This window comes from Anolis carolinensis, chromosome 5 (assembly GCF_035594765.1).
Source record: "Anolis carolinensis isolate JA03-04 chromosome 5, rAnoCar3.1.pri, whole genome shotgun sequence".
Classification (NCBI taxonomy): domain Eukaryota; kingdom Metazoa; phylum Chordata; class Lepidosauria; order Squamata; family Dactyloidae; genus Anolis; species Anolis carolinensis.
Window position 1 is genome coordinate 12,714,548 of NC_085845.1, and position 13,967 is coordinate 12,728,514.

The window sequence follows — 13,967 nt, forward strand, 5'->3', positions numbered from 1 at the left end:
CAATGCGTCGTCTTCATCATGGAAAGAAGTGACAAGTGGAGTGCCGCAGGGCTCCGTCCTGGGCCCGGTTCTGTTCAACATCTTTATTAACGACTTAGACGAAGGGTTAGAAGGCACGATCATCAAGTTTGCAGATGACACCAAACTCGGAGGGATAGCTAACACTCCAGAAGACAGGAGCAGAATTCAAAACGATCTTGACAGACTAGAGAGATGGGCCGAAACTAACAAAATGAAGTTCAACAGGGACAAATGCAAGATACTTCACTTCGGCAGAAAAAATGGAAATCAAAGATACAGAATGGGGGACGCCTGGCTTGACAGCAGTGTGTGCGAAAAAGATCTTGGAGTCCTCGTGGACAACAAGTTAAACATGAGCCTACAATGTGATGCGGCAGCTAAAAAAGCCAATGGGATTTTGGCCTGCATCAATAGGGGAATAACGTCTAGATCCAGGGAAGTCATGCTCCCCCTCTATTCTGCCTTGGTCAGACCACACCTGGAATACTGTGTCCAGTTTTGGGCACCGCAGATGAAGGGAGATGCTGACAAGCTGGAAAGCGTCCAGAGGAGGGCAACTAAAATGATTAAGGGTCTGGAGAACAAGCCCTATGAGGAGAGGCTTAAAGAGCTGGGCATGTTTAGCCTGCAGAAGAGAAGGCTGAGAGGAGACATGATAGCCATGTACAAATATGTGAGGGGAAGTCATAGGGAGGAGGGAGCAAGCTTATTTTCTGCTGCCCTGCAGACTAGGACACGGAACAATGGCTTCAAACTACAGGAAAGGAGATTCCACCTGAACATCAGGAAGAACTTCCTCACTGTGAGGGCTGTTCGGCAGTGGAACTCTCTCCCCCGGGCCGTGGTGGAGGCTCCTTCTTTGGAGGCTTTTAAGCAGAGGCTGGATGGCCATCTGTCGGGGGTGCTTTGAATGCGATTTCCTGCTTCTTAGCGGGGGGTTGGACTAGATGGCCCTTGAGGTCTCTTCCAACTCTACTATTCTATGATTCTATGATTCTATGAAATGATGCTAGAACATGGCCATACAGACCAGAAACCACATAACACCCCAAAACATTGTTTCTCACCTACTGAAAGCATCTTGCCCCCTGGTAACATCTGTGGGTAAGTCTCTGACGGCCGCCTCCCTGCGTTGAGAGAAAGGCCATCATTGCAATGGCCAAGAAAATGCATATAAGCATGGCAGGGCAAATATAAAAAGAAAAAAGCAAGTCAGAAGTTCTCAGGAAAGACAGCACCATTTTTCTTTCACCAGGGGTTTTGCGCAAATACACTATTACATTATTATTACTATCATTAAAAATTTTTATTCAGTTTATTGAACAATCTGTTGATGGTCATCTTTAAACGCAGAAAATAAATAGACTGTTGTACCCTTCCTCCAGCCGTTAGGAGAGGCAAGTAACAAATAAAAATGTTGTTATTGTTATTATTATTATTTATTATTATGATCAGCACATATAATGAGTTATCTTGGAGATGAGATCTAACACAGAATTCATGTATGTTTCATATACACTTTATATACACACAGCCTTAAGGTAATTTTATACAACATTTAAAATAATGATACTCATGAGACAAAGTTTGGATGCACTGAACCATCCGAAAGCAAAGATGTCACTATCTCAGCCATCCATGTGGACAATTTTGGAGTACTTTGAATTCCAAATAAAAGATGTTCAAATCTTACTAGAAATGTGAAAAATTCATCTTGTTGCTCTTCTTTCTATCTGCCCCACAATACTTTGGATCTTCAGAGGATCTGTAGCACTACAGCTGAGCTGTCTTACCTGCTGAAGAGTTCATGTATTCTTCTGCCAATGCACTCTCTGTTTGAAGCGTCTCTGCATGGGGGAAAATGCAATTTGCACTTGAGGTAATCATTAAAATGTTTCGACATATAAATACATTTCTGTTTTTCTCCCCTGAAGGCATACTCCTATTATTTAAACCATCCTTACAATATATTGATGGCGCCTTCTGTGATGGAGTCAGCATCACTGTCACTTTCTCTTCTAGGCAGATTTGCAGAGGGCATTTCCTCAACCGTACTCCGCAGTTCTTGAAGAACTTGCTTTAAATCTCGTAATGGATTTTCCTTTGCCAAAACAGAATGGGAGTCTATCTAAATGGAAATACAGATTGAAAAAGAAACATGGAAACATTTATTTGTAGAATGAAATACACTCAAATAAGGGAACTTTTATTTTTCTCAAGAGAAAAACTTCTAAAAGTAGGGTCTGTTTCATTTCATATTTTCTGAAATGGAGAAAATTGATTAAACAAGCTGGGTTTGAGTAACAAGATAGGGTGTGAGGAGCAAGGAAGGACATATTCTGTGTTATAGGGCAAAGACTACAGCTTACGAAGCCTTAGATGCCTGGCAAAGATGGCCCCTGTATTCAGGGATGACTACGCACAAGTAAATTTACATAGTATATATTTTGGGGTTGTTGCCACAATCAGTTAAAATATTTCCCACTGATTTTTCTCTACCAAAACTTTATCTTATTATGGAATTTGCCCTTTAATAGCCAGGAATGGCTTCATCACAAAGAAGTGGCCGAATTGTATTATTATTACTGTTGTTGTTGTTTTATTGATGGCCGACAGGGAGTTCTGGCGTGGACTGGTCCATGAGGTCACGAAGAGTCGGAGACGACTGAACAAGTGAGATGATGGCGGCGTTGTTTTATACCCTGCCTTCCTTTCTTAAACAAGACTCAAACTGGCTCTTGACATAAAAAACAAAGTAAGACCTACAACATATAAATATTAAAATAGAATTATGCCAGTGTCCACCTCTGTGAGATGAACATGGCAGCAGCTTTACAGTGATATTGTTACAAGAGGCATGGGCAAACTTCGACCCTCCAGGCTGTTAGGAATTGTGGGAATCCCAAAACACTGGAAGGCCGAAGTTTGCCCATGCCTGTGTTAGAAAATATTTACCAGTGAGATGTGGCCTGCAAAGCCTTGGGACGTGGGGGTGCTGGACGGGTGGGAGTGTGGCAAAGTGGAATGCCGCTGCTTTGCTGATAAGGAGCGCAATGCGTATCCTGGCCCCTGCAACTCCTGTGAAAGAGAGACCTCATGAGTATGTAGCACAAAAGAACTCACCACAGAAAGAAGAGGATGAAGCTGAGGCCCTTCTTTGTTAAAGCTAACTTTCTACTTTATAAAGGTTGCCCAATATTAATTGCAGACTGTTTAACAGAAACTGTGGCATGGATATGGGCCTTGCAACAAGCTCAGATGGTTGAATCTATGCATAAATAAGGAAGATGTAGTTACAGGGAAGAACAGTTCTGCAAATTTTTTCCACGAGGCACTATTCTCACTGGTAAGAAACTGGAAGTAAAAGTACCTAAGTTGAACTGCATTATTTGGGTATACAATGACCTTATAATACAGTTCCAAACTGCATTATATGGCAATGTAGATCTAGCCTTAGAGATAAAGTGTTGTGGTGTAATCTGTCCAAGGTACCTGTGATATATTTGGGAACAAAGTCTATAGAAGGATAACACAAGAATATTCTGAAATAGGAAAATGATTGAAGCAGAAGCAGAAGACGTACTTTTACATCCAAAGTATGCTGAAGTTTGAAGCGCATAGCTTCCTGTTCCTGCTGTTGCATGATGCATTGACATTCTGCAAACTGCATAGAGGCCTGTAGGGGACAATGTTAAAGGCATTGTGATGGGATTTTAATCTAAGGATTGTCATTAGTCTCTTGTGTCAGTAATATGATAGTTGGATAGAAATGTTTTGAAAAATGTAAGATCTGTTCATCAATTTGGAATGTAATTATCTGAGGCTATGATTATTAGCAACCTCAGGATGTATTACATTGCAGAATTAATGAAGTTTGACACCACTTTAGTTGCCATGGCTCTGTGGTATGGGATTTGTAGTTGGGTGAAAAACCAGCAATCTTTGGTAGAGAAGGTCAAAGACCTTGTAAATGTTGATCACTTCAAAATTCCAGTGAATTCAATTAACTCTGGCTGAGTGATACCCAGAATACAGATTTGCATTGATCTGCTCCCTAAATATCCCTCAGTTTAATAGTAGAGCCAATTGTGGAAATTAACAGATGAACTGAGGAAACATACCTTATCCAGTGCGGATTCCATGGTTGCAAGTTTTTCTTTCAAGCGTTTATCCTGTGACTTTAGAATGTCCAGCTCTTCTGCCATTTTGATGTTTGAAGCTGCCATACACGTAAGCTCCTGGCTCAGCTTATTTCTTTCCTCTTTCAGATAATGCTTCTCCTAAATTGGATGAAAAGACCAAAATAAATCTAACCTTGAATCTTTCACGAACTTTAATTCTTAAATTTTAATTTCAAAATCTTAACATCAGATGATAATTTGATGACATGCCATCCAACTGTGATCCCATGACTCTCACTTTTATGGTAGATGGCATAAATAAATTGTGACTGAAACATATTTGGTAGATTCAGTATTATAACTGGACATGACATCCGGTCCAAACTCAGTTCTACATTTTAAAAAAATACTTAAGAAAAAATATTTTTTTAAAGTCTATAGAAAGATGATTTTGGAACTCACTGATTTCCTTATGAAGATGATCATAACATTGATAACTTGCTTTGATATAAACTTCTTTTCATGAGCCTAAATAATATACTTTCATCAATATTTCACATGGTCTACGTGCTGTGCCAATATTGATTTACTTATAACATTAAACTCTAGCTTATGTTATGAGAATGTCTTCGGCTTCAGTGTTTTGCCTTCCTTTTGTAACACAACGAAGAGACTGGAACATTCAATTTCCATTTCAGTTTTATATTAATCAGTTTAGTGTTATATCTGAACATCAAAACTATGATTAAGCTCAATTATGTTTCATTAAAACAAATCTTCTTAAAACTTGTTAAGATCCGTTAGTATAGTGACACAACCACTTGAGGGTAACCAAAAACAGAAACAAACCCCCCTAAATTTTCCTTAAAGCTGTATTGATTTTGTTTTACATCTGAACTGAATCATTCTCCCTTATCTAAAAGGCTTGGGACCAGAAGTGTTTTGGATTTTAGACCATTTGCATATACATAATGGAGATATCTCCATGTTTAAACATAAAATTCATTTATGTTTCACATACACGTTATATGTATAGTATGAAAATGGTTTTTTTTAACCACAAAGTTGTAAATAATTGTGAAAAAAAAACAAAGTTTACACTGAACCATTGGAAAGAAAATGTGTAATTATATTGCCCACTCATGTGGACAATTTGGGGGTTTGGAGGATTTCAGAATTTCCTTAGGTGAGCCTTCGGCGATCCCTCATAGTTCGAGGATAATGGTCCTCCATCTTCACTATCTTGGGGGATGGATCCGTAGATGGCTGAAGAGACCTATTCTTGATCTGCATGTTCTCCCGCAGTGAGGACATCGGTTTCCAGGTGGAAGGCGGTCTTGGTCAGGGTTGGCTTGCCGCTCCTTCCTCTTGGCACGTTTCTCCCTTAAGCCCTCCATTCGTGCCTCTTCGAACTCCGCAGCACTGCTGGTCACAGCTGACCTCCAATTAGAGCACTCAATGGCCAGGGCTTCCCAGTTCTCAGTGTCTATGCTGCAGTTTTTAAGGTTGGCTTTAAGCCCATCTTTAAATCTCTTTTCCTGCCCACCAACATTACGTTTCCCGTTCTTGAGTTCGGAGTAGAGTAGCTGCTTTGGAAGACGGTGATCGGGCATTCGGACAATGTGGCCAGTCCAGCAGTTGATGACGTAGGAGTGTCGCTTCAATGCTGGTGGTCTTTGCTTCCTCAAGCACTGACCCATTTAAGGTGGAATCAGGTGTCAAGAAGTGATGTGTTATTGCCCTACCTTATTTTCCATCTTCATTGCTATGATACTTCACCTTGTTGATGGGAAGCTTCCTACTGGAGAGGAAATCATCTATCGGACAGATGGCAAGCTATTTAACTTCAGCAGGCTGAAAGCCAAAACCAAGGTCACCACAACATCTATTATAGAACTCCAATATGCTGATGACAACGTAGTCTGTGCACACTCAGAAGAAGACCTACAAGCCACTCTCAACACCTTCACAGAAGCATACGAGAAGCTCGGCCTCTCACTGAAAATCGAGAAAACCAAAATGCCCTTCCAACAGGCACCAGCTAATCCCTCTGCAATGCCAGGAATACAGCTGAATGGTGTAACATTAGAAAATTTCAGAATACCAGATGATGGATACTAATCCTGTATTAAATTCAGAAGAATTTGTGAAATTGTGGTTGACAATCTACTATATCAACTAAAGTGAGCTGAATAAATAGATGTGTTTTCAACAAAACTGAAGACTACTATGACATATACTTGGGACAGATTTAAAATGGTTTTTTGTAGGATGGTTTTGCTGTTACAAGATTAAGACAGATAAAATAAACATTTTAGCAGTTTTAACCTTAGTTGCTGTAATCATTGCTTCCTCCAAGAACTTAATCTTGCTCTGCAAAGCTTCTATCTGACCTCGTTTGGCTGTGATTTGCTTTTGCATCCCTATTGCAACTTTCATGGCTATAAAGGAGAGGAATTACATCAATGTTAGTGCCAGCTTTGCTCTGGTAACAGTATTTAAGAAACTCTGCAGGTATAACACCATTTTTTTTACAGACATGCCCCAGGCTTCTAGTTTTGGCCAAAATAAGATTCTTCTCAGTAGCGTGGAATAAGAACTTGCAGATAAATTTTCTAAAATCACTCCAATCTTCTCTTTAAAACCTCAGCTTGCAGCATGAAGACAGGGGCTGTTTTGTAAAAGTGCTTCCAGATGGGAAAAATAATCTCTGGAAGCCCGGGATATTGTACCTGTATAAACTGATTTTGTTTTGGAGATCAATAAGACACTTCCCTCAATATGAAGTATTTTATGGGAACTCCAAGGATTATGATAGATTTTTAATTCCCATTCCCAAGGTAGGTTTACATTAAGCCACTGCTTCTGGACAAAAAATGTATATGCTCAGGTCCCACTGTGTTTTGGAAGCAATGAAAAAGGCCACCAAGTAAAAACAGTTACTGTTTCCAAAACACAGATTCAACAGAGAACAACAAAATGACTTCTGGTATATGTATGTATATTCAAATCATCTGTCAATTTATGGTGACTCCATGAATTTCATTGAGTTTTCTTAGGCAAGGACTATTCAGAGCTGTTATTGCCAGTTTTGTAAATGAAATATAGTTTACAACACCTGGTATTTGTTGGCGGTCTCCCACCCAAGTATTCACCTTGCTTGGCTTCTAAGATCTGACAAGCCAAGCTCAGTACTTGCTTACAATTTTTACACATCTCCAGGCATAAGATAAGGGACAATCTTCCCCCATACTGAGACAAGTGACAAGAAAGGGGAAATTTGGAATTTACTGATCATAATACTTAACTAATGTAATATTTCTAAAACACTTTTGTGCTTTGATTATAATTCTTGAAAAATAAGTTTTAGAAGGGGAGTGGAAATTGCTGAAAATTCATCTCTGAATAAATTCAACTGCTAAGTAGGTTGGGTAAACAAAATGCACCTACAATGCAACCCTGCAGTGCTTTTAACATTTCTAATTACTGTCAACTATTTGAGAACCACTGATCTTGATAATTTCTAGCTATAGGTACAGCATTTTAGCCCCACCAACTTTGTGGTTTATGATTTCACACTGAATACTCAGTTCTGATTCACTAACATCCATGTGAAGTTCTGTATTAAAATCTCAAATGAAGAAATAAAACCACTTCCTCACAATGGGAAAAAACTATTATGCAGAAAAGAAATAACAGTTCTACGATTACCATGACCATCAGACCCCTCTGTAGTCTTTAAGGTGGCTCTAGTTTGTTCCAGTTCAAGCTGAGCAGATTTCAGTTCCAACTTCAGTTTGTTCACAGTAGCTTTCATCTCTTCACTTTGTTCTTGGAAATCACTTTTTAGAACTTGAGATTCCTCTGCAAGGGAATAGTATCAGATTGTTATGCATTGGTGAATGCATGCAAGCAAAATTAACAAGAAATCAATGCAGGTGTCCAAGGGACCAGTGGGGGACAAATCTTTATTTGAACTTTCAGAGGAAGAGTATTAAGGTAGCAGATATGATAGGCTGTTAGGAATTATGGGAATTGAAGTCCAAAACTCCTGGACGGCTGAAGTTTGCCCATGCCCGAGATAGACTCAGGTTACCAAGATGGCCATGCTGGCTGGGGGATTTGGAGAGTTACAGAGTTTATCAAATAAGACAAACAAATTGGAAATACAGCAGGACAATGGTGTCTTTGCCTTAGACATCTCATGTGATGTTGCTCCTTTCCCAGTGTTTTTCTGGTGGTAGATTATTGACAAATGTTTCCTTTACAAAAGGAGGTAATTAAGAGAAATATTTTCCAAGACGTTTCCCACCAAGAGAGTGATGTACAAGGTGAAGATGCTACTATCCTGCTGTAATTGCAATTTGCTGGTCTTGTGTTCAAGCCGTTTGCAAAGCCAGGTTTATGCTCTAAGATTACTATTTATTTCTTGTCCCTCCTTTTCTCATACAGCTTGCCCTTCCTCCTCTATTTTGACTCTTCCTTTTTTTCTCCTATACTATCTCCTTGAGTTTGCAATTAATTTTTTGCAATTAATTTGTTTTTACATTTTGCCCTTTCTATTTACAAGACAGAACGATTACTTAAAAAAGATATCAACAAAGAAGGATTACCAACCCACTAAGGTGGCAAGCTCAATGCGACTAATTTTTATTTCATTGATGAGCTCTTCTCTTTCAAGCATCATTTCTTTCAGGGTTCGGAGCCTCTCAGCATTTGCGTTCATCAGTTTCACCCTCTCCAATTCCATCTCACTCAGACTGGCCTCCAACTCACGCATCTGGCTGTCTTTCTTGTCCTGTAAAATCTAGAGAAAACAACCAAAGTTTCTTTCTTAAAAAGCATTAGCACTCCCTATCTGGGGACTCTAGTGAAATATACACACCTTAAGTTCATGAATTTCAAGTTTCATGTCATTTGCCTCTTTCATAAGCTGAGATCTCTCCATCTCCAGTCCACCAGCTGTCCGGCTATGCTGGCCAATAACCTGGGTCATGTTCTCAACCTGTTTCCGCAGGATCTCAACCACCTTCTCCTTCTCCACCAGCTGCAGCTTCAAGGAATCACACTCCGACTGCACGCTTAGTAAGTGTTCACTTTCGTTCTTCAGTTGTTGGAGCTCCTGCAGTTTGCTATCCACTCGTCCACGGAGCTTCTGGATTTCTTCATTGGTCAGCTCAATCACGCTTTCCTTCTGTTGCACAGCCAACGTCAACTCCGCCACTTGCCTCTCTGCAGCCTCTAAGCTTATTTTCTTTTCTGCCAGTTCCTCTGAAACTTTGCGGAGTATTTCTTTAGTTGCCTCCTGCTGGGCAGTCATAGAGGCAACCTTCTCTATACTTTCATTCTTTTCTTTAATGGTAGACATCTAGGAAGGGGGGGAAAAGCATTTCTTCACTGCTTTTACCCATCAAGGGTAATTTGCACCAATTTAAGTAAAACCAGGGTGGAAGAAACTATCTGGGGGAAGAGGGGATGCAAGACTAGGCCAGCGTTCTTCCACTCTACCCACAATCAGAGGCAGAGGTTTGATACTTTTGTTCATGACCTCCTCCAATTAACACTTTAATCTTGAAACTCACTGTGCCACCTCCAGCTTACTCACCAATATTGAATCAGCTATTTTTTTTAAATAGGAAAACATATGCGAGTTATGTACACCTGACAGACTGACCAGTTCTCTGTGACAACGTAAGATCCTGGATTGATGCCTCACTTGGAAAAAAATCTAGATAGTTGTATCCAGACAAAGTTTTCTGCTTTGCACCTCTTTGACATTTCCTAGTCAGCCTTCTTTCCTAGGTTACCTGCAAGGACTTTCTTCAAAGCTTCATGACATATTCAACTCAAACTTCAATTTTAAAAAAGTTTCCATCTATGTGCCTTCATTTCCTGCTCCACTCCAGATATTGAAAACTAACCCAAACAGAAAACTTTTACAATGCTTCTAAAACACTGATTAGATTCCAAGACCAACAAAATCCTTTTTAGGTGGGTGTGGCAGCAGGAATACCTCTTAATGTGGCATCGATATACATTTTGTCTAAACAACAGCATTATAAAGGTAGCTGAGACAGTGAGAGTCATGATTCCAAGGGGATCTGAATCCAGCTCCCCAGTAGCAGTCAAATGTGCCAACCATTGCATCACATTTAGACTATATTTCACATCTTAAGTAGATGCTGCTCCACTTCTGTATTCTAGACCTTTTCCTGATAGTAAAGAGGGTTACTGCAATATTTTTTCTAGACAAAAGTCGAAATGGCCAGCTATGCTACATGAAAGCACCCTCAGGTTCAAACCAATGCTTCCGACTTCTCTATTGTGAAACTTACATACACACCCTACTTCTGCTTTTACCACAAAGCAACAATGCCATCAACAGGCAGCTGAAGAAATAACCACTGCTTGTTTAAGGTGCTGCCAGCCAGCAGCTAATATGGTTCTATCAGTTTCGTGAGTTCCATGTTCCATGGTGACATAATCCTCTGCTTTTGCCTTGTCTGTTTCCGGTTAGGTTTTTCAAAAGCATCCATTTGGCTTTTTTAAAAGTTTAATTACTGCCTGAAGGATGAGGGACCATATGGAGCAGGCATGGGCAAACTTCATCCCTCCAGGTGTTTTGGACTTCAACTCCCACAATTTCTTACAGCCTACAGGCTGCTAGGAGTTGAAGTCCAAAACACCCGAAGGGACACAGTTTGCCCATGCCTGATCTAGAGGGCTGTATTTAGGTCACACAATGGTAGTTTTCTGCTGTTACTATAAAAAGTAAGCCCTTTGCTGGCCTTAGTATGACATGGCCTCAAGTTAGTTATAATTAAAATAAAAAAGCATCCCCATGCATCAGGAGTTTGGACCATAACACAGAGTGGGCATTTCCCTATATGTGTAATGTGATCCGCCCTGAGTCCCCTTCGGGGTGAGAAGGGCGGAATATAAATGCTGTAAATAAATAAATTTCCCACTGAGCTAGCTTTCCACTTCAGCCATCTCTCCTAACCTGTCGTTCCATTTGTTCCTGACATTCTGCCTTCATGGACTTCATTGCGGAATCAATGCGCTGCAGTTCCATGTTCTTGTTGTCCAGCTCCCTCCGCAAATGGTCAATGGTGATACTGCTTCCCGTGTCTCGATCCCAGAGCCGTTTATTCTGCTCTTTTTCTAGATTGAGCTCCATATCCTTCTTGTACAACTCTGACTGCAACACAGACAAGGCATCTTCCAAGCATCAGGCAGCAATTTTACAATTAGCTTTGGTTTTTTTAAAAAAGCAAGGAAGTTTTATATTCGTCATTATTAAACTATACTACAGTAGTAATAAATATATTACTACTACAGTTCAAGTATCTCTTATTTGAAATGCTTGGGACCAGAAGTATTTTAGATTTTTTTTGCATTTTAGAATATCTGTATTGCATTTATCTACATAAAAATGAATTCTGCCGATGGGACTCAAATCTAAACATGAAATTCATAAACATTTCATATACATCTCATGCATATAGCTTGGAGGTAATTTTATGCACACGATTTTTTAAATAATTTTGTGCATCTAACACTGAACCATCAGAAAACAAAAGAGTCACTATCTTAGCCTCACAATTTTGGAAGATTTCAGAATTCCAGATAAGGGATGCTCAACTTATACTGCTTCTATTACTACTACTAATAATAATAATGTTGTCTTAGATTCTTACCTTCAACAGCTGAATCTGATCATCCAAGTTTCCAGTTTCCTGGCTATACTGATCCCTTTCAGTCTGAGCCTCTGCTATTTCTGAATTAACCAGATGCAGCTCTTTCTCAAGTTCTTCTATCTATGATATTAACACAAAAACACATCCACAGTCACTAAGAGTCTTACAGCAGCTATCCTACCAAGAAGCCTAGCACAGTATCAACGTGGCAAGAGCCGAAACATTGTAGCCCTTTCCCAGTTCAATACTTTGCTCATTGTATTTTTCACAGCATGCAAGCTGTTGCAATGTAACTAAATTCTGTGTTTCTCCGGCTCTCCTTTACTATTCTCCCAGTGCTAATGCTGCTAAAGAAAGTCCAGTAAGAAAGAGGATTGGGATATAAGGGGTATTTTTGTGGGCATAAAAGTGGGCACAAACTTTATCTGTACTCTAGAGCAATTCCTTTTAATCCCAAGAACCTGGAGAAGCACCTGTTGCTTTTTCTCCACCATCTAAGCAAGTTAAGAACTCAGCAAAGAGTATTGCTTTCAAACACTGCGAAATATTAGTCAACAATCTTCTTCTTTGACCTTTTGGAATTATCTTTAAGAGGAAATATCATTAATGCCGTGAAAAAAACCCAACTTTCACTGAAATCGAGCAAATTGCTTGGCAGGTTTGCCAGTATCAACACCCAATAAGCTGCTTTTGTGGATTAGAAGTCAAATGGCAAAGTATGAGCAAATGTCTGTAAAAAAAGTAAAATCAAAAGTAGAGTCTCACTTATCCAAGCCTCACTTATCCAAGCTTCTGGATTATCCAAGCCATTTTTGTAGTCAATGTTTTCAATATATCATGATATTTTGGTGCTAAATTCGTAAAAACAGTAATTACAACATAACATTACTGCGTATTGAACTACTTTTTCTGTCAAATTTGTTGTATAACGATGTTTTGGTGCTTAATTTGTAAAATCATAACCTAATTTGATGTTTAATAGGCTTTTCCTTAATCTTTCCTTATTATCCAAGATATTCGCTTATCCAAGGTTCTGCCGGCCTGTTTAGCTTGGATAAGTGAGACTCTACTGTATAGGTTTTTCTAAACTGCCCTGGGGAATAGAGAATACAAAAAGTAAACAGCGCTGGCTGTAGCACATTTCAGACAACAGCTGAACAAGGTTAATTAGGGAACGCATGTTTCTGGTAAGTATGTTGCTTAATATCTGGAAACAAAGTCGTAGAAACACAAAACAAGTATGGAAAAAAGGGCACATGCAAACACCAAATTTCATTCTGTAATATCCATCACATTAGTATTCTAATGCTAAACATAGAGCTCAAGACACACATAATGGAGTACAGTTTGTGTTGACATAACCTTTGCATTCACCTTGTCCTGAGACATTCTCCTTGTTTCTCGCAGCTCCGAACGTAACTGAGACACAGTGTTTTCCAGCTGACTGACCTGGCGCATGTACAATGAATTCTGGTTTTTTGCTTGTTCTCTAAGAAGGAAAGCAGACAGTTATTTAAACAATATATTGTTATGGAAGCTGTTGCCATAAAATACAGGAATTAATTGCATTAATGGAGTCTGACAACACTTTAATTCACATGGTTTAATGCTATGGAATCCTGGGAGTTGTCGTTTTACAAGGTCTTTAGTCTTTTCTGCCAACGATTACTAGTGCTTTACTAAACCATAGCTCCCATGATTCCATCGGAGAGATAGAGCAGGATAAAAATTAAATTATTATTATTATTATTATTATTATTATTATTATTATTATTATTATTATTATTTCATAGCACTGAGCTATAGCAGTTAAAGTGATGTCAAACTGCATTAATTGTACAGTGTAGGTACATTCTTAGGGAGTGCAACAAAATTAAGGAGCATTGATTTATCAGGAGTATGGGCTGCGAAACATAAATGGAAATTCCATGTTCCAAATCAGGCATGTCTCTGATGTCCAGATGCCAACTGGGGCAACAGGAAAAAGGCTATGAATTTCTTGCCCTGTTGATAGACCTCACTGTAAAATCTCTCAGAAGAAAATGATTTAGAAAACCAGGGCTCTTCCTATATGTAAGCAAGAAATTACATCAATACAATCTGAATGAATGAATGGATGAAAAAA

The 13,967-nt window shown here is 39.2% G+C and overlaps 1 protein-coding gene across 9 annotated transcripts in view; it reads right to left on the reverse strand.

Annotated features, from left to right (window-relative positions):
• Positions 1-13,967, reverse strand: part of ccdc158 (coiled-coil domain containing 158) — a 49,699-nt gene that overhangs the window by 12,103 nt on the left and 23,629 nt on the right. For 7 of the 9 annotated variants that reach the window (XM_062981235.1, XM_062981237.1, XM_008112150.3 and 4 more), the window contains 13 exons: positions 13,217-13,331; positions 11,843-11,962; positions 11,146-11,343; positions 9,028-9,510; positions 8,760-8,949; positions 7,854-8,006; positions 6,471-6,583; positions 4,143-4,301; positions 3,605-3,697; positions 2,977-3,099; positions 1,986-2,149; positions 1,815-1,868; positions 1,089-1,148 (listed from right to left, as the gene is read on the reverse strand). In XM_062981235.1, the coding sequence (XP_062837305.1) occupies positions 1,089-1,148; positions 1,815-1,868; positions 1,986-2,149; positions 2,977-3,099; positions 3,605-3,697; positions 4,143-4,301; positions 6,471-6,583; positions 7,854-8,006; positions 8,760-8,949; positions 9,028-9,510; positions 11,146-11,343; positions 11,843-11,962; positions 13,217-13,331 (2,025 nt within the window). Of the gene's footprint in view, positions 1-1,088; positions 1,149-1,814; positions 1,869-1,985; positions 2,150-2,976; positions 3,100-3,604; positions 3,698-4,142; positions 4,302-6,470; positions 6,584-7,853; positions 8,007-8,759; positions 8,950-9,027; positions 9,511-11,145; positions 11,344-11,842; positions 11,963-13,216; positions 13,332-13,967 lie in introns of those variants that run through there. The other 2 variants (XM_062981236.1, XR_010006349.1) reach the window with 2 other exon arrangements.